We start from the raw sequence: 25591 nt of genomic DNA, 5'->3' as shown, positions 1-25591 counted from the left end.
GAAGACTGCCCCTAAATGTACTGAGTATAATTCTCCACTTTTATCAAAAAACCCTCCTTTGTTAAGAAAATGATTTTTGTCAGCCTTTTGAGTGGTCCCCTAACACTGTAAATAAATAAATAAAAAGCACTGATCCAATTCCTTTGACAATTCAATGGAGCCTCAACTTTGGCATCAGTTAAGATTGCTTGGATAAATAATAAATACCTGGATTTGGGGCACTTTTAGGTGTTTATATCTTTACAGAGCACATCTAGATACAATAGTTAAGATGCAATTATTCAAGTTGGAATCTGTTCAGAACATGGGGACTAATAAACCAACTTTTGCAAAAAGTGCTGAGAGTTCTTTAAAGACTACAAATGGTCATGACTGAATTTCTCATCTGAAAATGTACCAGGCTGGGACATTGATTCACTAGTAACTCTGAGGGATGAGCACCCCTTACCAGCTTATTAGCACCACTTTCTGAAACACTTACCCAAATGCTGACCGGTTCTGATCCTACTTAGTGGGATCTGATGCATCCAAAGACTGATGTAATATGACTGCAGGATATCTCATTGTAAGTTTCATCTATCTTGAGTCATAATGTCTAGATGAGGTCATGGAATGCTTGAGAAGAAATGAAAGAGAGGCCTTGCAAAAACTTCCTACATGACCCTGGCAGCCCCAGTGACTGGGAAATGTGACCTTCCTGTTCAGAAACAGTATAAATCAAGATTACAAATCGTATAGATGACACCCTTGCTCTTGGAGGTTCTGTGATTGATAATTACAGTCGGGTGGCTGTGACAGGGGTTTTGTGTGAGGGTGTCAGACAGAGATGATTGTAAACTACTAATCTGCAGAGGAGAAAAAGCAAAGTAACAAGCAGCACTTTCAGTGTGGTGACAAGGACACGCACCATGGAGCATGAGTTTTCTGACTCTGAGGAGGATGAAGGTGGGATTTTTAGTTAATAAATTGTTTTAAAAATAAGGAAAACCACCAGAACCCCTACAGGTGTTACCACTGCTATAAGAGGGCTCCATATACATGTAAGACTCTCACTGCCCACCCAAACTGAGCAATTAGGCAGCCATTGGTAAAGATCTGGAGCCTGCTGAAGTAAACCGGGATGTATAGTGAGTATACACTTAGGTAAAAACATAGGAGCTGCCATATTGGAGCAAACCAATGGCCTATCTAGTCTGGGATCTTGCTAACAGCTGTGGTCAAGGTCTGATCTTTCAGAGGAAAATAAAAAGCTCTAAAATAGGTCAGGGGAAGAGCTAGGTCTTAGGAGGTGCTGAGCACCCTCAACTACCATTGACTTCAATAACTTATGTTCTTATGCAGGTGCTCAACACCATGCAGAATTAGGCTCTAGTTATGCAGTTGCTGTCACTGAATGTGACACGGCAGGGATGAGGGGACAAAATACTTTTCTGATCCTCCTGTTGGCCATCATGCTTATACTCTGAAGCACTAAAGTCTGTATCCCTTTGTAGTATTATGACCCAAATTCCTAGCTGACTATAGCTGCTCATATTTAATTTCTTCAGTGAGACTCATGCTTGGATGATTTTTGGCCACAGTATAATGAAGTTTTGGCTTTATAACTTAATAATTGTAAAAATACACTTTATTTAAAATGTACAAGTAATTTAGCTATTGTTACAGAAGTGCCAAGCATTCATACTAAGACACATAAACTTTCTATATAGATATTAAACAAATCTTACTCATAAACGGTATTTGTGACCTTTAAAAGTTCACTTTGTGTTTGGTCAACATCTTATAATTATCTGTGTATTTATTCTGTTCAAATTCAAAAAACAGTAACTATATATTTTAAAATCGACTTGATCCTGCTGTAAGGCTGTCTGTCATTTTTTTCCATTGGAAGCATTTCACATACTTTATTTCCTATACACTAATGTTGGGGGATCTGTACTTTTCTAAAAGTGAACTATCATGCATCTGGTGCTAGTAATAATTGTGTTATTCATAGATGCACAGATTCTAAGGCCGGAAAGGTCCACTGTGATAATCTAATCTGACCTCCTTACACAGGACATAGACATTTCCAAAATAATTCCTGTCTCAACTAAAGCAGACCTTTTAGAAAAACAGTCAATCTTGCTTAAAAAATTAGCAGTGACAGAGAATTTACCACAACCCTTGGTAAATTGTTCCAGTGTACAATTACCCTCACTGTTAAAAACTTACACTTTATTTTCACTCTGAATTTGTCTGGTTTCAATTTCCAGCCATTGGATCTTGTTTGTCTGCTAGATTAAAGAGACCGTTATTAAATATTTGTTCTCCAGGTAGGTACTTGCAGACCGCGATCAAGGCACTCCTTAGCCCGCTCTCTGTTAAGCTACATAGATTGAGTTGTTTGAATTTATCACTATATGGCATGTTTTCCAATCCTTTAATCATTCTTGGGCTTTTCTCTGAACCCTCTCCAGTTCATCAGCATGTTTCTTGAAGTACAGACACCAAAACAGGACTCAATATTCCAGCAGTGCTGGCACCAGAGCTAAATATAGGTGTAAAATAACCTCTCTACTCCTACTTGAGATTCTAGTGTTTATGCATCCAAGGTTCAAAGGGTCCTTCCCCAAATCAATAGTCTCCTTTGGACTGTAACATCATAAAATCACTATGGGTTCTGTGAGTAGCCTAACTTTAATTATTTTGAAATTTTTATTTGCTGGTTTTGTGTTCAAAATACTATTATATCAAGACATTTCCACCATAACATGCAGAACGGTCCATATTCCTCCAAATCCTCTCCAGCATTTATGACTTCCTTTTTTATATATTTCCTTTAGCTTCAATGGAGTGAGATATCATTGATAAAGCATTTTGCAATAATTGTCCTTAATTGTTACACAGATAGATGAAGTTCTGACCCTTCTCAGGATATTTTCCCATTGTTGCAAAGTTATATCCATTTTTAGATCTTTTCCCATAAAGGTAGTCTTGCCTTCCAGGTCCATCAGTAACAATTCATTGTACCATACAGAGATCTGGCCCTCTAAGGTGGTCTTTCCTGTAATTAGTGTTTCTATCCTCTTCTGAGATATGAACTTCTTACGTGGGCTTTGATATAATGCTCTAGTTGCAATAAGCCCAACTGTTATATTAATATTCCCCATCAGTTCTTTGATCATATTAATTTACATAGTTTTATCATTACACAATACTGAGCCACTTTTTCCTGACATACAGTATACACTGGATTTGATAACTCTGGTTAAAATTTTGGATTGTTTCTGATGGGTGTAAGCAGGAAGGGGAAGAGGCTACTTCTTATCTGTGTCAGATTCCATATCCAAGTGATGTTATATATTGTTTCCCTGTTGTGTATGTCTAAATTTTTGGGGTACAAAAAACAATGCACTACATCTATATTTAAAATCCTGTTTGAGTTCCATCCAATGTACTAGGCTGATAGTGATTTTAATTGAGCCATCCAATATTTTAGTAAATTTGGTACTACCAATCCCTCTTGCAGATCTGCTCTATAAAGCATTTTCTCATTTAAAGTTAGGAGTTTACTGTCCCATACAAAGTTAATAATTTTTGTTTGCCTCTAGAGTTATTTTTCGTATCACTACTGGTAGGGCCTGAAATGGCAAATGAAGTTTTAGTAACAAATTCATTTTTACTTCTCCTTTATGGCCAAGCTAAGACAAATGTAGTTTTTTCCAATCCAGGAAATAATTTTTCAGTTTTGAATTAATATGAGGAAAATTATTTTCAATTAGCCAAGTAGGATTAAGAGGAGTATTGACTCCTAAGTACTTTATTTGTTTGGATCATAAAAACTCAAATATATATTGTACTTTTTAAATAATAGATTCTTCCCCACTATATTTAATATTTCAGATTTAGTATAAGTAATTTGATAGCCTCATATATCACTGAATTAATTAATTTCTTACAGAACATAAGTCATAGATTGTACTGCATATCACACAATTCTATGTTCCATTTGATTAGTTTGAATAAAATACTAGAAAAGAGCAATGTTCCATTTTGGAAGATACTGTACTTCTTCTGACAAAAGCTTGAGGTATTATTTACCTAAAAATCATAAAATCTTTCATTTTGATAATTTAACAAGTATGTTAATTGCCTGCTAATTTAATTATTTGCAGATAACTCTTAATTCTACATAACTGAATATTACTATATGTGATCACCTACTACAGTTGCTTTTCCAAAATATCAATATTCAGTATACTGAAATAGTTGTTTGTGTCTCCTAGCTCTGTGCATTTAAAGTAGCATTGAAAACTAGATTATAGTTTTGTTCTTTTACCATCTGTTACAACTTTTGTACGTTGTATGTTGCTTTATTGCAGGTAATAGAAATAAAAGTAACTAAATTATATAATTTCATGTTTTAAAATACCAATTCCTAAATTCAACAAAGAGAATGAACAAAAAGGGCAATTGAAGACAACCTTGTCTGGTTCTTCTTTGTAGATGAAATTCTTTGGCGTATACCTCATTAACTTTTATCCTAGTGGAGAGAGAGTCACTTATCCAAGTGTTTATATTCTCCATTGTTGGTAGTAGTGTTTTTAGGAAAGGTCACTCTACTTTCTCAAAGGCCTTCTCACTGTGTAGTGATAACAGTAAATCTTTTAGTAAATTCTGTATGTTATATTATTTATTTATTTATTTGTATCCTCCTAGTGCCTAGAAGCTCCAGGACCAGGACCCTATTGTGCGAGGTGCTATACAAACAGAACAAAAAGATGGTCCTTGTCTGTGATGGGTTAGCGGTAGCCCCTTCCCCCTCTGGGTCAGTGGGAGGCCACTCTGCCTCACTACATTGCCCCAGACATCTTACCATTTAAGTATGAATTACTCTTTTGACTTGTCTAATGTCCATGTGGCACAATTTAAAGAGGTAACAAACAAAAGGGATGGGTCTAGGATAGAGCAGGCGGCGGTGTTGAGGACATGTAAAAGAAAGCACCTGCAAGATGGCTGAATTCACCATTTACCCTGTCTCACTCCAAGCCACAGAAACTGAAATCTCCTCTTACCACTATGGCTGAAGTACACTGATAAGGACAGTTTGTGTATCAGGGGGATGTTTGCCATAATGCTACCCTAGCAGTACCAGTAGTCTGGATAAATAAAGGACCTGAATCTCCAGAACTTCAACCTGGCATCTTTCACTGCATTTACTTTAATAATAATAATACTTATGCTAAACAATCTGTTCCACCAGATCTGAAGAAGAGCTCTGCATATTTGAAAGCTTGTCTTTTTCACCAGCAGAAGTTGGTCCAATAGAAGATATTACCTCACCCGCCCTGTCTCTTTAACAATGAAGATATTAATATATTTAGTGCATAATAATATAATTTTATAAAATGTTACACTTTTTAAAACCCTTGCCTTTGCTTTTCTTGAACAGCGCTGTAGATATACCACTAAATTCTACAGCACCACACGTGTGCACGGCTTTTCACAGACAAAAACCCCAAGGAACTCAAATTTGGGGCCCCTACTTCACAGGAATTACCTAGGTGGCACAGTATTGGGTGCTATGTTGGACACAAAACAACAAGGGATGTCATAGGGTGGTGGGAATCTGTAAGAATTAGTGTTACAAAAGGAGAATTTAAATTCCTCAGAGCTGGGGCTTTATCTTTATCATTATGTCCAATACAATGGATCTCTGATCCTGAGAGGGCCTCTGGGCACTGCCACAATACAAATAAATAATAACAAGGAAAAGTCACAAGATAAACTATTGTATGTCTCCATCTAGTAACTTGTGTTTGGCATGTCGTTTCAGTTGTTTATACAGAGTTTAGAGATCCTTTTTTCTTTCTTTGTCCCCTTCTCCTCTTTTTAAAAACAAAGTTAGCAAATGACTCATTTGAACAAGCAAAGTCTGGCAAAAGTGCCTGGGTCTTAGGTGGGAAGGTCAGGACTGGAGGCTAACTGAGTGGAGTGAGTGAGATGCTGTCACCTGCCCCAACTGACAGTCATCCTCTTACATACATCTGTGGCTGGACAGCTAAGCTGTGGATTCCATGTCAAGCTTTAATATTGAATGAGAAGGGGACAAAATTACAGGTCAATAACCAGTCAGTAAAGGAAAGTAAGAAGTCAGAGGAAAAGGCAGCAAAGGGGTAACAGTGAAAAAAGAGAAAGATAAATAGTAATATTACTTTTCCTTCCACTTGTCACCCAGGATTGGGTGTGGTGACATTACTCTTCCTGGCTGTTGTATCATTTTATTCCCCCCATAGGGTAGTTTTCTAATCTTTCTTTTGCTCTAATTGTAAAATAAATTATGAATTGGGGGCAAGAGAGGCTGTATCACATCCGCTGGGATCTGATTACAAGTCTTGCTCCTAAGTGACAGCTCAATCCTGGTGTACAGTGTCATTCAAACCATTTCTCCTCTGCCTTACTTGAAGTACACAACAAAGCCCTCTCAGACTGATAGCAAAGGCAGCATGCAAGCTAGGAGAAAGCCACCCGAGAAGGAAAAGTTTAAAGTAACTGGCATAGTTTTGGCTTAAGGGTTAACAGAAGGTCTGGGAGACAGGGGGTGGGAGGATCTGATTGCCAGTGACTGGTGGTTTCAGAAATCAGGGAGAGGAAAAAAGCAGGTCACCAGAATCAGTAAAGGATTAGTGTGAGAAAACAAATAGTCCTTTATAAACTTGGGCTTCTGGCTTATTGGAGAGTTTGCTCTAAAAGATGCCAAGCCATTGGGAGTCCAGGCACCTCCAACTGCTTGAGTGAGAACATCCATACACCGGTGACAGCTTCCAAGTAAGTATAGTGCAGTGGAGGGACGCACATAGATTTGGGGCTGGGGAAGAAAGTACCTGAAACATTTTTAAGGAGGCCCTGCGATTCAGTGAAGGGAGAAAAAGGTTCTCTCTGCAGTGTCTTGTGGGGTGTTGCATATACTTTAAGTTTGCATTCACATAATGAAGCAGATCAGTTTCATTCCAGACCAGAATGAGGAGATGTCTCAGGGCAGCCTGTCTGTGGAATTCCTGTTGCTTGCTGACCAATCCAACAGCCCAGCAGAGGAAAAGACGAGAGCAGATAGTTCTGACACAGACCTAGAGATTGAAGGTGAGCATTTGCTGGCCACACTTCCAGCTAAACCCTTTCCTTCACAGTCAGTGCAGCACCTTTTAATAAGAGATTAATATAAGAAGTGGAGTCCCTGAGCAGGGACCAAGGACACTGCTCTAATAGGAATCCCAGCACCCTTCCCGGTTTCCAGCAGTATGGGTAGGAAAAGGATGGACTTCTAACCAAGGGCTCTGTCTCTAGACCATTCTGGTGGAGCCCCTCTTATCTTTAGTATCATTCTCTAGCTAGTGGGTTTAGCCCTGTAGCTAGTAAATGTCTGGTTAATCAAACTCTGCTCACATTTTATATATGGCAAAGGTGTCTGGAGCCTAGGATCGGCACTTTGTTAATGTACTATAAATTGAAAGGAGAAAGAAAGAAAATTAATACCCAGAAGACTATAAGTAAATGAGATGTTTGGGAGAGTCCTCAAATATAACTGGCAAAAGTACTTTAACTAGAGTGGAGTTTGTGCTGAGGTTAAACCATTGCATAAATGTAGCAATACAGAGAATACAACCGCTAAATACTGGGTTTGATGAAGTCCAAATGACAGGTTTTTACGGAAATGCAGCCAGCAGCTGTCCTGGTCTGTTCTACTGCAGCTGTGTCAGCAACTTCCAGTGGCCAAGATGATGAGAATGCAGAGTTTCTTTCTGCCATTTGTAAGCCAACATGCTGAGGGTTGACCAGCCTCCTCTGGCAGAAACTGCCACAGGCTTCAGTTACGATCAATAAAAGAAAGCTTCCTTGCCTCATGTCAGAAGTGCTTGTTTAGACCTGGAATGATTTAGTCATATTTCAGGTTTCTGAAGTTAGATATTAGAAACCAAAGCATGTTTCTGACAGTCAAACATAGAAGGAGTGGGTTCAGGATAAGTTGTCCCAGAAACAGATGTCCTTAAGAGCAGAGATCTTATTATTTTCCTGTGGAATCTATTTGCCCTCAGCTTAACTCAACAAGGCAAAATTAGACATAGGCCAGCCACAAAAAGACCAGCCTATGAATCTGGCATGGTCTGTTGACGGAAAGGTTGAATTTGATTCATGAATCTGAAAACATGCGGAGTGAGGGTCTCATGAACACAAAAAGCACAAGTGGCTTCTTGGCTCTCTGAAAGCCTGGCAACTCTTGGGCTGTCCCAGTCTACCCAATCATCACAGTTGAGGGGGAGAGAACTTCTCACATGATCCTAATCTCTCCTTCCATCAAATTGCAAGACCAGCACTGAGCAAAAGGGAGAAATGCACTGAGATTCTTATTAGCTTGATTCTTCTCGGGGGTTGCTAGGCTCATGCCTTCCAGCCCTTCCTCATGAGGTAACCTATGGACCTCAGCAAGGAATCAACCAGTTCCCTCTGCAGGTGAAGAAATAGCTGCAATGAGGGGGGGAAGAGAGACGGGACACTGAGTACACTGCTCACAAGCCCCCTTTGTTTCTGTAGATCCCGAGAGGTCCTTTGCAACCATGAAGGGTGCAGAGCTATATCTAGAAGCTTGCAAACTGGTGGGGGTGGTGCCTGTCTCTTACTTCCTTCGGAACATGGAGGAGCCTTACGTGAACCTGAACCATCATGGTCTAGGACCCCAGGGTGCCAAAGCCATTGCCATCGCACTGGTGGTGAGTACCTGATCAAGGATGGAAGAAGTGGTGTCAACTCAAAGCCAACAGGCATACTGGGCCTCTCCAAATTTTGGAGGCTATTATTTAGTGTGGGGGGGAAGGGGTGGGTAAATCTACTTTATCCTTGTAGGAACCCTGAGAAACCCCACCATTTCTAACCCTCTGCACAGAACATAAGAACCACCATACTGGGTCAGACCAATGGTCCATCTAGCCCAGTATCCTGTCTTCCTACAGTGGCCAATGTCAGGTGTGTCAGAGGGAATAAACAGAACAGGTAATCATCAAGTGATCCATCCCCTGTCATCCATTCCCAGCTTCTGGCAATCAGAGGCTAGAGACACTCAGAGCATGGTATTGCATTTCTGATCATCCTCGCTAATAGCTATTGATGGACCTATCCTCCATGAACTTATCTAGGTCTTTTTTGAACCTGTTATAGTTTTGGCCTTTACAACATCCCCTGGCAATGAGTTCCATAGGTTGACTATGCATTGTGTAGAGAAGTGCTTTCTGTTGTTTGTTTTAAACCAGCTGCCTATTAATTTCATTGGGTGACCCCTGAAATTTCTTGTGTTATATGAAGGAGTAATTAACATTTTTTAATTCACTTTCTCCACAACAGTCAAGATTTTATAGACCTCTATCATATCCTCTCTTAGTCATCTCTTTTCCAAGCTGAAAAGTCCCAGTCTTTTTAATCTCTCCCTATATGGAAGCTGTTCCATACTCCTAATCATTTTTCTTGCCCTTCTCTGTACCTTTTCAAATTCTAACATATATTTTTGAGATAGGACAACCAGGTCTGCATGCACTATTCAAGATGTGAGCTTACCATGGATTTATATAATGGCATTATGATGTTTTCTGTCTTATCATCTATCCCTTTCCTAATGGTTCCTAACATTACGTTAACTTTTTTGACTGCTGCTGCATTTTGAGCAGATGTTTTCAAAGAACTATCCACAATGACTTCAGGATCTCTTTCTTGAGTGGTAATTGCTAATTTTTAGAGCCCATCATTTTGTATTATGTTTTCCAATGTGCATTACTTTGTATTTATCAACAATGAATTTCATCTGCCATTTTGTTGCCCAGTTATCCAGTTTTGTGAGATCCCTTTGTAGCTCTGCTTTAGACTTAATTATCTTGAGTAATTTTGTACCATCTGCAAATTTTGCCACCTCACAGTTTACCCCTTTATCCAGATCATTTATAAATATGTTGAACAGTACTGGTCCCAGTACAGGCCCCTGGAGGACACCACTACTTACCTCTCTCCATTCTGAAAACTGACCATTCATTCCTACCATTTGTTTCCTATCTTTTAACCAGTTACTGATCCATTAGAGGACCTTCCCTCTTATCCCATGGCATCTTATTGTGCTTAAGAGCCTTTGGTGAGGGACCTTGTCAAAGGCTTTCTGAAAGTCTAAGTACACTATATCCACTGGATAACCCTTGTCTACATGTTTGCTGACCCCCTCAAAGAATTCTAAAAGATTGGTGAGGCATGATTTCCCTTTACAAAAGCCATGTTGACTCTTCCCCAACAAATCATGTTCATCTGTGTGTCTGATCATTCTGTTCTTTACTATAGTTTCAACCATTTTTCCTGGTCTAGAAGTTAGGCTTATTGCCTGTAATTGCCAGGATCACCTCTGGAGCCTTTTTTAAAAAATCGGTGTGCCATTAGCTATCCTCCAGTCATCTGGTACAGAACCCAATTTAAATGATAGGTTACATATCACAGTTAAAGCAGCAAAGAGTCCTGTGGCACCTTATAGACTAACAGACGTTTTGGAGCATGAGCTTTCGTGGGTGAATACCCACTTCGTCAGATGCATGCATATCACAGTTAGTAGTTCCGAAATTTCATATCTGAGTTCCTTCAGAACTCTTGGATGAATACCATTTGGCCCTGATGACTTATTAATTTATCAGTTTAATTTATCAAAGCTGTTGCAGCCACTAACCTTCCAACCAAAAAAAGGAACCTCTTTGCAGACTGTAGAAGGGTTCTACAAGCCCCTGCAGGGCCTGATTTTCCAGCACATCTACCCCTTACAGGCCCAGGGAGTAAGACAGCAAGATTGATACCCTAAGCCTGTTTCTCTGCTAATCACTGCACAGGCCCAGGGAGTCTAATAAGATTTAGACTGGGAATTGAACCTGGTTCTCCCATAATAGCAGTGCAGAGTATGAGTCACTTGGAAGCTACTCCACTTAACCAAGTCTCTTTCATGTCCCAATACCCTCAGCCCTTTTTCACTGACCACAGTTATGTTAGGCACAGTTCCTGCCTTATATGGGAGGTATACAGGGACTGTGTAAAATACACCAAGGACACTGCCCATTTCACTACTGTTCCAGCAATTCTCTCTCTCTCTCTCTCTCTCTCTCTCTTGTTTGGGCTGTTTTAGTCCAACACAACCATCACTCACCTGGAGCTGGAAGATAACTGGATCCTGGCTGAAGGAGTCACGTGTCTGGTACAGATGCTGCGAGAGAACTGCTACATTCAAGAACTGGTATTCAGTTTTCCTCCTAGTTCTAACACATAGGAACATGGCAACATAGGAGACATACAAGCTCCCACCATTAGTCATCTCATCCAGTATCCTTCCTTATTGGGTCAGACCACTGATCTTTCAGGTCTCGTATCCCTACCTTGTGCTATACCAAATCATACACTGCATTTTTAATATGAAACAATAGGATCTGCCTCAGATTTTCTGCACAAAATATCTGAGGAAATTTGAATTTTCTGAGTTTCAGGAAAATCAGTTAATTAATTTCCAAGTTCTAATTGCCTCCTCACACAAAAATTCACATTATGAATGTCATAATTTTTGTGCCCCTCTAGTTTAAAAAGTACAAGCCGCAGAAAAGCAAAATACTGAGAGCATGATGGGCTCATCAGAGCTATGGAATTATTTAGTTAATTTACAGAAACACACAAAATGATTACCTTCTTTCACATAAACATAGCCAATGGAGAAAATGTTCTGTATCGGAGACTTTCATGCTCCAACAGGGTATGTGGAAGCCCTTCTGAACAGATTAAGAGAGGAATACAAAATTACTTTTTTATATATGACCTGAGTAATATTTCCTGTATCCAAAAATTGGGGGCATATGGAATGGATTTTTTAAGGCCTTGGGCTTTGTGTTGTGTCGAAGAAGATATTTGACAAAGTAACTGCTGGTTCATTGAAGAACAAGACCTCAGTGAAGTTGTTGGCTCTGGAGTTTTGCTCCTATTATGAAGGAGTTGAGGTTGCACATACAAGTATCAAAAAAGAAGGAAACTTCTGGTTTTAATTACTGTCTTGGAGTGACCCTGCCTGACTAGTGCCTCTGTCCTGCTGGTCTTGGATTTTCTTGGACTTTCTTGCACATTCAGCCACAAACAACACTAAAAGCAGCTCCATTCTGGGAGGGATGTTTCCTTTCATATGCTTGATACTTCCCTTTCAGAACATCTCCAATAACCACATAGGCACAGAAGGAGCGGAAGCCATCTCCAGGATGTTCCTGGATAATATTTCTAGTCTCCGGGCTGTTCAGCTCTCAGGTGGGGTAGGAGTTTGATATGATAATATTTTCACTTCTATAGCTCTTCTCATCCTGAAAGCACATTATAGACCATGGGCCAGATTCTGCTTTCATGTATATGTACTCTAGTGTAAATCCAGAGTAACTGCATTGAAGTCTAGATTCATACTTATATTTATACCAAGTTAAGCAGGGCTGCTCCAGGCACCAGCCAACCAAGCATGTGCTTGGGGCAGCACCTTGAGGCGGGGCGGCGCTTGGGGTTTTTTTTTAGTTTGGCGGGGCAGCGCTGGAGGGGTTTTTTTGTTTGTGTTTGTTTCGGCGGTGCGGCGCTCAGGGGGCGGGGCTTCGGGCGGCATTGCGCTTGGGGGGGTGGGGGCTTTGGGCAGCACAGTGCAGGGGGGGGTTCGACAGCACGGCGCTCGCGGGGTTGGGGAGTGTTACAGAGGGGAGGTGCTCAAAAAGTTAGAGCCAGCCCTGAAAATAAGGATCTGGCCCTGTATACATAGAGCACCTCTAAACTACAGCCACCTCTGAACATTTTAGGTATGACCCTCAGCTAGGCAATGTCTGAGTGCTCTGTGGGTCCTAAGACAACACTAGTAAGAAGGTCTAAAGAAGAGAAAGTGGGAGAGGTAACCTCTTTCAGCCCTATTTGTTCTTCATCATTGTGGGATACCATTCCAGCCAGCCCAGGAGGTTCTCCCAGACATAGTGTAATGTCATAAAGGAGACCTTTGGGTTCTGTTAACACATGCTTCTCCTCTGCAGGAAACAACTTTAGGGAGGAAACTGCACAGTACTTTGCCGAGGCACTAGTGGTAAGTAACTTGCCATGCAGGGAGGAAGTGGAAGGGAGAGTGGGCCTGGCAGGAAGCAGGTTTCTGCACAGAACCATTCACAGTCCTATATGTATTAAGGGTAAGGCTGCAAAACTTTCACGGAGATCATGGAAGTCACTGATTCCGTGACAGTCCAGGACCTCTTTGACTTCTGCAGCGGTCAGTACAGCTGACCCCAGGGCTGCCCGAGCAGCTGGGGCAGCCCCAGGGTCAGCTGCACTGGCCACTGTTCAGGTGACCCCAGGCTGGTCCCGGGCGCTGCCCCGGAGCAGCTGTCTAGGAACAGAAGCGGTGCCCTGGGCTGCTCCCTCCCCCCCCCCAGCATCAGTGGCAGCAGGACCCCAGGCAGCGGCAGAGCCTTGGGCTACCCCCTCCCCAGCAGCAGGTTTAGCGGAGTCCTGGGCCACCTCACCCCCAGCAGCAGCAGGGCCCCAAGCTGCCCTCCCCCAGAAACAGCATCAGCAGGGCCCGAGACTGTCCCACCCCAGCAGCAGCATGACCCCAGAGCACCCCCCATCCGCCGGAGCAGCAGCATCTCCTGAAACCTCCCCCGCAGCAGCAGCATCCGCGGGAGCACCTCCCCTCCCCAGCACCTAAGATTTAGTTAGGGGTATTTTTAGTAAAAATCATGGACAGGTCACAGGCCATGACTTTTTGGTTACTGCCCATGACCTGTCCATGACTTTTACTAAAAAATAGCTGTGACAAAACTGTAGCCTTAATTAAGGGCTCTCCCCATTTTAAAGCCCTTACTTACTTGGTTTGATTCCCACCTGCTAGTGCCCACATGATTTCCTGACATAATTCTGATGAATGCTTGTCACTCACTTTAGAAAGGAGACAGGTGAGGAGAACATGGAGAAGTGTGTACCAGGTTAATGTGTTCACAGGACATCTCTTGGGGTCTGGCTTGGAGATAAACCCCCTGGAGTGCGTAACAGGAGTACAGAAGGGGATTTTGGGGATGCAAAGCTTTTAGGAAACATAAGTGGTCTGATTTAAATGACTTTGAAAGTCACAAGTGAAAAGAAGCTTAGTGTCTTTCTCAGTTTAGTCTCTATCACAAAAATCATTACACAATTTGGCAACACTGGACGTTTCTGCCCAGGATCTGAATTTGTAACACAAAGTGCTATAGGTCAGGAATGAGGCGCATTGGTAGAGGGGGAATATGGGGACCAAACTGGAATAGCAAGGTGTGCTGCTGAACAGGACTGGGTCCATAAACAGAATGTGAGAGTGAAGTTTGATTAGCATTTGTTATTACTGTGCCTAGCTGCATAAAGTCCTTTTGACTGCTTTGTTTCATGAGAAAAAAATACAATATTAAAAGACTGACAAACCTGCTTTGTTCTGGGAATCATAATCCTCTATCTCCGTGCTGACAAACTGCTGTGCACTTGAATAGCTGAGAGCCTATATTTCATTTTCTTCTGGGGTCTTAGGATGGCAGCTGACTGCAGCTGGATGGAAGATCTGATTCTCTCTGCATTATGTCTCTCCATAGGGCAATTACCGAGTGAAGGAGCTGGACCTCAGCCACAATGAGTTCTCTGAGAAGGGAGGAGAGCATCTGGGACAGATGTTAGGTAACACCACTCATTACTTCCACAGAGCCAGCTGGGCAGTCAGTACAGGCATCCTTTCCCTTAGAGACCTCTGGGGGCCAGCCCTGATGCAGAAGTGAATCCACCACTTTTCTTACATTTTACAGCAAGAAGGCTGTGGGGCCTGATGGCTACTGTAAAGGACTGGGAGTTAGGGCTTTAACCCTCCTGGCTGAGCCACTGATTCACCCTTAATTCCATATTACTTTGGGTGACTCTCTCACAGGGCCGGCTCCAGGTTTTCTGCTGCCTCAAGTGGCAAAAAAAAAAAAAAAAAAGCCAATCGGCAGCACTTTAGTCGGCAGCAGCTCAATCGCGCCGCTCCATTCTTTGGCGGCAGTTCGGCAGCGGGTCCTTCACTCCCTCTCTTCTCTTTGGCATCACTTTACTGGCAGCTGAAAGAGGAAGAGAGGGACTGAGAGACTCCCCACTAAATTCCAGCAGAAGACCCAGACATGCTGCCCCAAGAGCAGATGGACAGCCGCCCCTTTGTATTGGACGCCCCAAAGACCTGCTTCCTTAACTGGTGCCTGGAGCCGGCCCTGCTCTCTCAACATCCTTGGGGCTGAGACTTCTCAATCTGCCAAAATCCAAATCTCAAGTGCTAATAGTGTCACAGGGAAAGATCTTTACAAATCTCTCTCTTTCTCTTAGCATTTCTGCCTGTCTGTCACAGTGGCCCCTTGGCAGCAAATGTATGCTTTTTAACCACACAGTGCTCCCTTAAACTATACCAAAATCCTTTCTTTGGTCCAAATAACACTTTCATTTTCCTGATTCAGTGTTTCCAACATCATGGATTTACTATTAGGATCAGCTCAGGTCTTTAGAAGACCAATAAATTCAATCCTGTGATGAGTGAGAAGGGACTGTGTTTGCACCTTAGTTAATCCAGTGGGAAAATGGGGTCTAAAGATAAACAGGAGCCCTCACAAAGCAAGCAGAGCCTGTGTCTGAGCCCAGCTCTCCCATGGAAATAAATGTCCTTCCTTCCAGCTCCATTGAGGCACAAAATGAAAAGATCTTTGCAAAACCATTTTTATAGATTTTTTTTAAGTTGGATAAACCTGCCAGCTGCTGGGATCCAAACTGCTGTCCATGGAGAATCATCATAAAATCAGACAGGAACTGTTAGCAGCAAGCTTCTCACCCCAATCAGAGGTCATTTCCCAATACTGTAGCAGGACTCCTCTCTCACTAGTGGATTCACACACAGCACTAAAGGATTCACACACATCCTACCTGAGTAAAATTGCTACCATGTGCCATGCTTTGCAGCTGGACTGGCACAGGCACACATACAGCTGTGTATATCTGACACAAAGGGTTGAATTTCTATTTGATAGCTAATCAGCTGCAGGCAGAGTGTGTCTTGCTTTTGTGTGTGTGCAGGAGGGAGAATCCCACCCATCTGTTACAGAAAGTGAGCGTCCACTAGTATTAACCATCTCCCTTCCCTCACCTATCCAGTGTAACATGTTCTTTGCATAAGCCAGAGAAACTGTGTTCTTCTGCCTCCTCGATCTGAAAATTACACCTCCAGCTCGAAGTGGAGTCGTACCCTGCATCACCAACATATTCTCTGCTCTTCAGATTCTCTGGTGAGCACGGAGACTCTGGCTAAAGTTAAAACAGAGGCAGGTTTCACCTTCTGCAAGTCAGTTCATGTTGTTGATGGACCTGTAGCAACCCTTTTTTCTTGGTCTCTTAGCAATTGTTTGGTGGAGGAATCTGGGCTCTGGAACTTAAGCTGCTCTTCAGTGGCATCTCTGCTTTTCTGATCAGGTTGATAGCCCTCAGAATGTTGCTGGGCCTGCCCTGCTCCAAAAAGCATCTGGAGCATAAGCTATTTCATGCTCTCCCCTTGTACAGAGCACTCTTGGGCCTCACAGGACCAGCTACCAACTCGGAGAGCTCCACTACACACTGTCACAGCTCAGGGCAACTGCACCTGTATTTCCCCTCAGTAGGCCAACAAGGGCATCCTCTCCCAGGCCTCTAGCTCCCCAACTGTTGTCTTTCCTGTATCTCACTCCATTCTGACTGAGCTACTTCTGGGTGCAAACAGGCTGCCCAAGCACGCTTGCTTGATTTCTCTTCAGAGATGATTAACGGTGTGACTGCTCACAGCTACAAGTTACCATACAGTTCTTTCTGAGCAAATCTATTTGATTCTTAAGGTCAAAGCATTACAGATAAAATATTAAAAACAATAAAAGAACCTACACACATGCTAATAATTTTATCAGAGATCACCCCAACCCTTACATGGCCTCTGGCAGGAGCAATCCTTCAATCTCCACCAGGGGTTTTCTTGTGGTTTCAAATTCATCACAGCTTCAGCTCAGAACAAACACACTCATAACATGTTTAGTCCACCCTTTATACAGTTCAGGGGTCTTTGATCAGGAATTTCCAGGAGCAAGTAATTAGTAGACAATGGGTTTTCCTCCCTGGACAGGGCTCAAAAGGGTGGATTCCAAGTAGGTCATTTGCATTCCCCTTAATCCCAGGTACTTCTTAGGAAATCCACTCTACCCGTATTATTCCAAAAAGTCCTTTGAAGTTCCTAATCCCTTCCATAGAGGGCATTAGTCAGTCTCCTTAGAGCAGTTACAGACAATTCCCCACTAACACATACACAGCTGCATATTTAATACAATGGACCACAAAGGTACTGAATCTAATTTAATAAGGTTTAACTTAAATAAATAAAGTTCATTCATGACATTGCAGGAAATTGTCAGTCTGTCACACACACCTTACAAGAGGAGTATTTGGTGCTCAAGCCACTATCAGATTCCTACTGGAGGAAGGGGCAGTGGTCCCTGGTATCACTATCATGTATCAGTGATGGGGGTGTTATTAGTGGGGACGGCAGCAGTACTGTCCAGTGTGGAATCAATACGGAGGGTAGCAGCAGCAGGTTGTTTCTCTAACATAGGATGTGTTATTATTCCTTTAAGATCCCTAATAGTGTCTGTAGCCTGTTTCTGCAGTCTGTGTCTAGTGCAGGGGTCGGCAACCTTTCAGAAGTGCTGTGCCGAGTCTTCATTTATTCACTCTAATTTAAGGTTTTGCATGCCAGTAATACATTTTAATGTTTTTAGAAGGTTTCTTTCTATATATCTATAATATATAACTAAACTATTGTTGTATGTAAAGTAGATAAGGTTTTTAAAATGTTTAAGATGCTTCATTTAAAATTAACTTAAAATGCAGAGCCCCATGGACTGGTGGCCAGGACCCAGGCAGTGTGAGTGCCACTGAAAATCAGCTTGCGTGCCTCCTTCGGCACACGTGCCATAGGTTGCCTACCCCTGGTCTAGTGTCTTGGGAGATGGGGAAATGGAGAGTCTTTTGTATGAATATATTTGCATGTATTTGTACATGTATCTGTATGCAGCTCAGTGTGTAGTAACTGTAAATGTGTGCTGGTGTGGTTGAGAGAGAGACTGTATGAGTCTGTCTGTGAGCATGCTTACCATGTGTGTCTAGCCATATTATTTATCTATCTGTGTTCATTTGTAGCACGTATTGTATGGTGTGCAGGGCCGGCTCCAGGCACCAGCACAGCAAGCAGGTGCTTGGGGCGGCCAACGGAAAGGTGTGACACGTCCAGGTCTTCAGCAGCAATTCGGCAGCGAGTCCCTCAGTCCCTCTTGGAGATAAGGACCTGCCACCGAATTGCCGCCAATCACTTTTTTTTTTTTTTGCCGCTTGTGGTCCATTGTATTTGCCGCTTGGGGCAGCAAAAAATGCTGGAGCCAGCCCTGATGGTATGTGTCTGGGATTACCTCATGTCTCCCCACTCCTTCAATAACATGAATCTCTAGTGCCTTTTAAAATGCATTTCTGTTCATTCTCCTTCTTCAGCTAACATCTCTTTTCTTCCTCCTCAGCCAACAATGAAGCACTGGAGTTTCTGAACCTGAGCTGGAACCACTTGCGGATGAAGGGGGCTGTGGCATTGGGCACTGGTCTCAGAGTAAGCCTCCCTCCTGAACAGCGATACACCTGACCCTGATTGTTAGCTGAGCTTGGAAGGTTGGCATGTCCTGGCTGAAGCACTGGTTTGCCCTTGTTCTGCTAATGGTTCTTTTATATCATCACTAGCCATTCAACTTCCTGTGTTTGCCAATAACCTATGCCCCTCTAATTTTACCGAGGGGTCAACTTTAGGCAACACTCAAAACCTAGCAACAGAGAAACAACAGATACTCCCATCCATACCCTCCTCTGACAAAGGGGTCTTCTCCCATGACACATACTCCCAATGACCCCTCATCTAGGCTTCTCATCTGTCAAGCTTTAGTTTACTTTAGATTAATCTGCTTCAGAGATCACTCTTTGGGCAGAGGCACAGATTCACCTCCCTACCCACGCTCTCAAACATCACCCATACCTGAGCCAAAGTCTGTCTGATGATGACGTAATGGCTAACATGATTCATGAAAAACTATTCAGGCACAGCACCTCCCTCTCCAGTGTACTGCTTCATGGGTGCTGCTTGGCCTTTTCATAATCACCTATTTTCAGAATAGCATGTAAAAGACAACGCACTCTAGCATAAAGGGCACCCCTGAGAGAAAGCCTTTAGTGGGGAGTTTCCGCTGGTAATAATAAGAGCAGTGCTGAGAGGAAACTCACATCACTGAAGTCTGGGCTGGATTTGGTAGCTCACACAAATGTAGTCCTAGAGGGCACTGACCATCAGTGCTGGGAGGAAGTTCACACCAGTGGGCTGTGGGCTGGCCCTGGTTAGCTCACACAGTGCAGTCCCATTCAGCACTGCTGGGAAGAATTTTGTATCACTGTGCTCAGGGCTGGCACTGGTAGGTCACATCTGTGAGGAAACTCACACTGCTGGAGCCCCAGCTGGCATTTGCTAGGTTCTGCTGTGAGGCCACTGACATAGGTAGAATTCTATCTGGCAAAGACAACAGTGAAGAAGCAGGCAGAGGTCTTAAGTCCCCAGTTGGTTCACTGCCTCAGTCATGAAAGGGGGCTTCACAGGAGGAATAGATTGATGCATCAGCTGGATTTGCAATGGCTGTGATGCCAGTGGTGATTTCTCTTCTCTTTCTGGAGGTCAATGGAACTCTGAAGATACTTGACCTCTCATGGAATGGCTTTGGGAATGAAGGGGCTTTGGCCCTTGGAGAAGCTCTCAAACTCAACAACATTCTGGTCCAACTGGACATCAGCAGCAACCATATCAACAATGAAGGGGCTGGGAAACTGGCCAAGGGGCTAGAGGTCAATGGAAATCTCAAAATCTTGAAGGTAAAGACAAAGCCTGAATTGTGCTAGGAGTAAGGGAAGGGAGTGGAAAACCCTGAGCCAGGGGGCGAGGAAAACTCTGGTATGAGATGCCTAAGCTGAAATGGAGAGCAATTGGTTTTGTGCTAGGCAAGAGACAGGCAAAGGAGGAGAAGGAGGAGGTGACCAGAATGTATTCCTGTAGTTGGCTTTGCAGAGTTTAATGAGAAGGTGACAAGATGGACAGATAATGAAGATAAACTTGTTGAAAGGGCACAGTTGGGCCATGACCCTCCAAAAGTCTAAACTGAGGGGGAAAGAGATACACCCACACTTATTACCGGGAAGTGAAATTCTCTTCCTAATTTGTTTCCATTTGTCTCCCACCACAGCTGTCTCATAATCCCCTAACTGTAGAGGGTGCTGTTGCGCTTGTCACATCCATCAGGAAGAATCCAAAATCCAAGATAGAAGAGATCAACATCTCAGTAAGATGGTGTTAGGGTTGGTAAAGTCCCAAAATATATGCATTAGAACCTTTTGGAGCCACCTGAATTCTAGCGCTAAACCTTTTCAGAACTCTTTGAGTTCTGTCTTCGGGGTTACCTGTATTAGTTCAGCTCCAGTTACCAGTGACAAAAAGTTACTATTTAACAGCTCTTCAATGGCATGAGTGGAAGTTGCGAGGTCTCAATCTAGTTCCTGGTAGATAGTTATCCATATCACCATCACAGTTAGCAGTAATTGACCATCTTGGCTGCAATCTCAGAAAAGAGGACAAAGCATGAGTTCACCTTGGAGGCTAAACTCCCTTCTCATGCTACAATATGACCTTCCAGGGCAGTATAGTAGAGCAGTGGTTCTAAAACTAGGACCACCGCTTGTTCAGGGAAGGCCCCTGGTGGTTTGTTTACCTACCGTGCCCGCAGGTTTAGCCAATCACAGCTCCCAGTGGCCGCGGTTCGCTGCTCCAGGCCAATGGGGGCTGCAGGAAGTGGCGGCCAGTATGTCCCTCAGCCCACGCCGTTTCCCAATCATAAATATTTCCTTATCACTTGGAGAACTAAGACTTTAGAATGTCTATAAGAGAAATCATTTTCAACAAGAATTTTTTCTAGAATCCTTTGCGTGGGACTGAAACCAAGAGGTTATTTTCTTTGCAGAGGAAAGGGTGAAAAGGCCCATTTTTCTGATTTCTTAGTTTATCTCTGGATAACACATCCTAAGCATTAATCCTCCTTACATTCTTTTACACAGTCTACCACTTATAGCATTTACAAATTGCCAGTGAAGACATATCAAATATTCTATACAAAACATGAATGACAATAACTAATACTAAATCATATGATAAAGGAAAATAGTATGAAATACTAAAGCAAAATAGAAGGTATCAAGATGAATTTCAGAGTCTTGGTAGGTTCACTTGGGGTAGTAAACATGGTGTTATTTTCCTTGAGCTTTGGAAGCCTGTCACACTGACAGAAAGCCAAGGCCTCCAGGAATCTCCTTACCTAGCTTGATGTTTTATATAATCAAATAAGCAACTAACAAGCATTTGAGCAATCATATTCTCCAAGCATAATGTGTAGGAAAATAATTTTAAGTGCCTCTTAAAAATTTCGGTAAAGGCAAAGACAAGTTTGTAATAACCTAATATAAAAAAAACCAATTATTTCATTAATAACTATTTTTGCATCAATATGAAGGTTTACCCCCTACAGGTAGCTATAAAACCTTAAGAAAGAATATTGTATTAGTGTTGTTCTTGCTACACCTGCTCTGGGGATAGTTGACTTAAGTTTGATTTTCAGAAATGCTGAGCCCCCACTACTCCATCAAAATCAATGAGCACTGCAGCTGCTCAGCATCTCTGAAAACCAAACTCTCAGTCTCCAGATACTGCCAATATGTAACCTTTAGCTAGCACTACATACTTAGAGCCCTGCAAAACCATGGGTATCCACTTTATATCCATGGACCATTTCTGCGAATAGCAGCATGAATGCAGATAGAAATTTTGTATCCGCACAAGACTCTGATGGTAAAAGCCAGGCAGGCCACTGTGAGGAACCATGGTATGGATCCTTCACCTGCCCTGGTCGGGTGCCTGGAGGTCAGGGACACTGGGTGAGGGGCTGCTTGGGCCTCCGCCGCAGCTCTCAACAGCTGCCAGCCTGGCTCTTATCGTGGCCAGGCTGCGGCTTCGAGCCACCCCCCTCCCTGCCAGAGCCAGGTCAGGGAGAGTCACACTGGCATCTGTGGGGAGCCTGGGTCCCTCCACTTGCCCTGGGCAGAGAGCTAGGACACTGGGTAGGGGGCTGCTTGGGCCCCCCGCCCAGGGCAGGTGGAGGGTCTGCCACAGCTCCCCACAGCTGCCAATGTGGCTCTCCCCGGCCTGGCTCCAGCCAGGAAGGGAGGGTGGCTCAGAGCTGCAGCTCAGCCACAGTAAGAGCAGGCAGCTGTGGGGAGCTGTAGCAGACCCTCCACCTGCCCTGGGTGGGGGGCCCAAGCAGCCCCTGGGCAGCTCCACAGCATGAAGCCCAGCCGGGGAGTTGTGAGGAGCCATGGTGGACTCTCCACCTGCTTGCAGTGTGGATGAGGGGCTGAGAGCAGTCCCTGGCAGTGTCCTCATCCCCCAGGTTCCCCATCCAGACGAGGGCAGGCGGAAGGTCCCTGACACCATGCGGGCTTCCCACAGCTGCACACACAGCTCTCCCCAACTGGGCTTAGGCAGGGGGGATGCCTCGGAGCCTCAGCCTGGCCCCCACTGTAGAGCCCTGCAAACCCGCAAATATCTGTGGATGTGGATATCTGCAGATCATTTTTGTGGATAGCAGATCAGATTTGGATACACATTTGTGTATCCACGCACAGCTATATACATAACGAAACAGAGTTTTATGAAAAGCACTGAAAATTCTAGGTGTCAGGTGAAACTCAACCCCCTCCCAGATTCCCCTGTCCCTGTAGGTTGGACTGTAAAGAGGCATTATTGGAGAAACTAACCCCTTTGACTTTAGATCACAGTTTTAATAATTTTTTTTCTGCAGAAAGCCAAGCAATAATGAGCAGGTCATATGTTGACCAAGTGGGGAAGGGACCATCTCTCAGTAATCTTCTGATGACCAACTATTTGAGCAAGGTGGCAGATGTGTTTCAGCTTGATAGGCATTTGTCTTGTGTCAAACTGAAGTAAATTTTGTGTATCAGAAGTGGTGATAGGTGGTGAGGATAAAGAAAGGGAACATATGCTTAGAGGCTGAAGCACTGAAGAGTCTTGGGCCCCCAGTGGGATCCACTAAAGTGAAGTGTGGGGAGGAAAAAAGGTATGAGGCATGGGGAGCATAGTTAATATTGAGATAAGATGGGGTTCATTAATACAGGAGGTTTCTTGCTTTCATTAAACCCTCAGGCAGGCTGGACTATATGGCTGGGATGCCTGTGCTGAGTGTAGTGTTCTCTTTCCCCTACATTAGAATGTGCTTGTGAATGGAAGCTTCCTCAAGCTGCTGGATGTGGTGTGTCAGGTGCACCCTGAATTAGATGTCATCTATGGTGGGGTTCGAGGCTTCATCTCCAAGAAGCCTGAACAGCGTCCAGACCCCATGAAGCTGATTCAGGTGAGCAGTCCAGACTGGCTCCATAGTCTCTTCACACCTAGTGCACAAACTCTGGGCTACTGCAGGGAGGGCTGAGCTTTCTTCTCAGCAGAAAATTCAGCCAGTATAGGACCCTTCAGAAGAGGCCACGCAGTCTCCTCTTGTATTGTGAAATGGAGCATTCCACAGTCACACATTTAATTCCATGTAGAATTACTTAGCAAATCTTTCTGTTTTTTAGGGGAAACACATGGCTGGGGATTGGATGGCTCACAGGAGTCTGACATCTGAATAGATAAAAACTTTTTTTTAATCTCTAGTCTGATGGTTTGAATCTCACTCAGGTCATTAGTGACTAAAAATCATTAGTAATAATAATTCTGTGACTTTGTATGACATCTTCAATCCAAGGATTTCAAAGCACTTTACAGATATGTGTCAGTATTATCTGTGTTTTACAGATGAGAAAACTGAGGCACAAGGAAGTTAAATGGCTTGCTTAATTTCACACAGCAAGTCAGTGGCAGAGTTGAGAATAATAACCCAGCTCTTCTGATTCCCAGTCCTATTCTATAATCACCTGACAGTAGTGCTCCTTTATCCAACTGATGGGTGTTGGATATGCTGTCTAAAACATGCTGGTGGATCTCAGTTCAGATCATCACAAAACCCTCACTACCCCAGTTGAACTGAATAGGACCCCTTTTGGAGTCTTCAAGATTAAGCTATATAAATACAAGATATTATATTATTTATTAACAAATATTGCCAGAAACTATATATATGGTTATTTTCAAAGGCCTGTAATTTCTACAAGTGACAGCAGGTGGCGATGTCCCCCTTGCTGGGACAGGAGAGTCATACCATCAAACCTGTTTCAGAGTAGTAGCCGTGTGAGTCTGTATCCACAAAAAGAAAGTGATCTGTATAAAAAAAGTTTTCACGATCAGGCTGCTATTACTAATCTGGCTGCATTCCTTAATGGCTGAGCAGAATATTAGCTAGTTAGCCTCTGCGACACTGTATATGTGGCTTTAAATAAGTGTGCTGGGATCTATACAAGGTGTTAGGAGCCCTAGTGTACAACCTGGGTGCACTTGGAATAGCTGGTTGCACTGAAGATGGGAGAGGTGGTGAGAGTCACAGAGAACTGTTCACTGCGCCTACAGATCTTGATGACCAACACAGACCTGGGATGTGAGTTAACAGCAAAGACGACATATGTTTGCAATAGAATATGATATCAAAAATAGACAAAGCTGTTTTGGGTTGCATGTGCAGAAGCACCACAGCTTACAGCAAGAAAATGCTAGTTCCTCGCTGCATGGCATCAGGAATAAAAAAAAATTATTAAAGCTAATGTTAAAATTATCTAATACATGAGTTAAAGAAAGAGTTTATATACATCTGGGTATAATGCTTAAATTATCCAAAAGTACAAAGTTTGGTTTAAAAAGTCATAAAATACAGATGGTACATAATCTGCAATATCCCAAATTAAGGCTGATAAATTTAACAATATAGTTTAAATATTAGCATCTAAATATCCAAGCATTCCAAATACTCATAAAAAGTTATACTAAAAGTAGCTTGTGGAAAGCAAATATAGTAATGAGTGTAGATTGTCCCTCAGTAATTAAGAATATAGGATAGGTTGTTCCCCAGTAAATACAATCCATCAGAGAAGTACTTCAGTTACTTTCCTGACTTCACTTCTCAATGCCACTCTAGCCCATTTCTCCTGGAATACTGCATTCAGGTCTGGACTCCTTGGGACCAGTAAGACATTGTCAGACTGTAGAGAGTTCAGAGAAGACCAATAAAAATAATCAGGCACCTGGAGGAAGGGATTGACTTTGGAGGAAAGATCCAAAGAACTAAATATTTATTTATCATTTTATCAAACAATGACTTGTGGAGTGGGGTCTTGAGAATTATATATAAATATTTGAAGGATGAAGAACAAGGAG

The 25591-nt window shown here is 43.0% G+C and overlaps 2 protein-coding genes across 4 annotated transcripts in view; one reads left to right on the top strand and one right to left on the bottom strand.

Annotated features, from left to right (window-relative positions):
- The window catches only part of ANGEL1 (angel homolog 1), a 304691-nt gene that overhangs the window by 20627 nt on the left and 258473 nt on the right, over nucleotides 1-25591 (bottom strand). The gene's annotated exons all lie outside the window — the stretch shown is intronic.
- LRRC74A (leucine rich repeat containing 74A) overlaps nucleotides 1-25591 on the top strand; it is a 48425-nt gene that overhangs the window by 4468 nt on the left and 18366 nt on the right. For 2 of the 3 annotated variants that reach the window (XM_030559063.1, XM_030559064.1), the window contains exons 2-11: nucleotides 6997-7122; nucleotides 8572-8747; nucleotides 11174-11281; nucleotides 12231-12327; nucleotides 13080-13129; nucleotides 14658-14739; nucleotides 18660-18745; nucleotides 19849-20043; nucleotides 20412-20507; nucleotides 23499-23642. In XM_030559063.1, the coding sequence (XP_030414923.1) occupies nucleotides 7011-7122; nucleotides 8572-8747; nucleotides 11174-11281; nucleotides 12231-12327; nucleotides 13080-13129; nucleotides 14658-14739; nucleotides 18660-18745; nucleotides 19849-20043; nucleotides 20412-20507; nucleotides 23499-23642 (1146 nt within the window). In that variant the 5' untranslated portion in view covers nucleotides 6997-7010. The remainder of the gene's footprint in view (nucleotides 1-6996; nucleotides 7123-8571; nucleotides 8748-11173; nucleotides 11282-12230; nucleotides 12328-13079; nucleotides 13130-14657; nucleotides 14740-18659; nucleotides 18746-19848; nucleotides 20044-20411; nucleotides 20508-23498; nucleotides 23643-25591) is intronic. The other variant, XM_030559065.1, reaches the window with a different exon arrangement.

The sequence above is a fragment of the Gopherus evgoodei genome, chromosome 4 (assembly GCF_007399415.2).
Source record: "Gopherus evgoodei ecotype Sinaloan lineage chromosome 4, rGopEvg1_v1.p, whole genome shotgun sequence".
Classification (NCBI taxonomy): domain Eukaryota; kingdom Metazoa; phylum Chordata; order Testudines; family Testudinidae; genus Gopherus; species Gopherus evgoodei.
The sequence above is the reverse complement of the archived record's forward strand: the minus strand, read 5'-3'. Positions and strand labels throughout refer to the sequence as shown.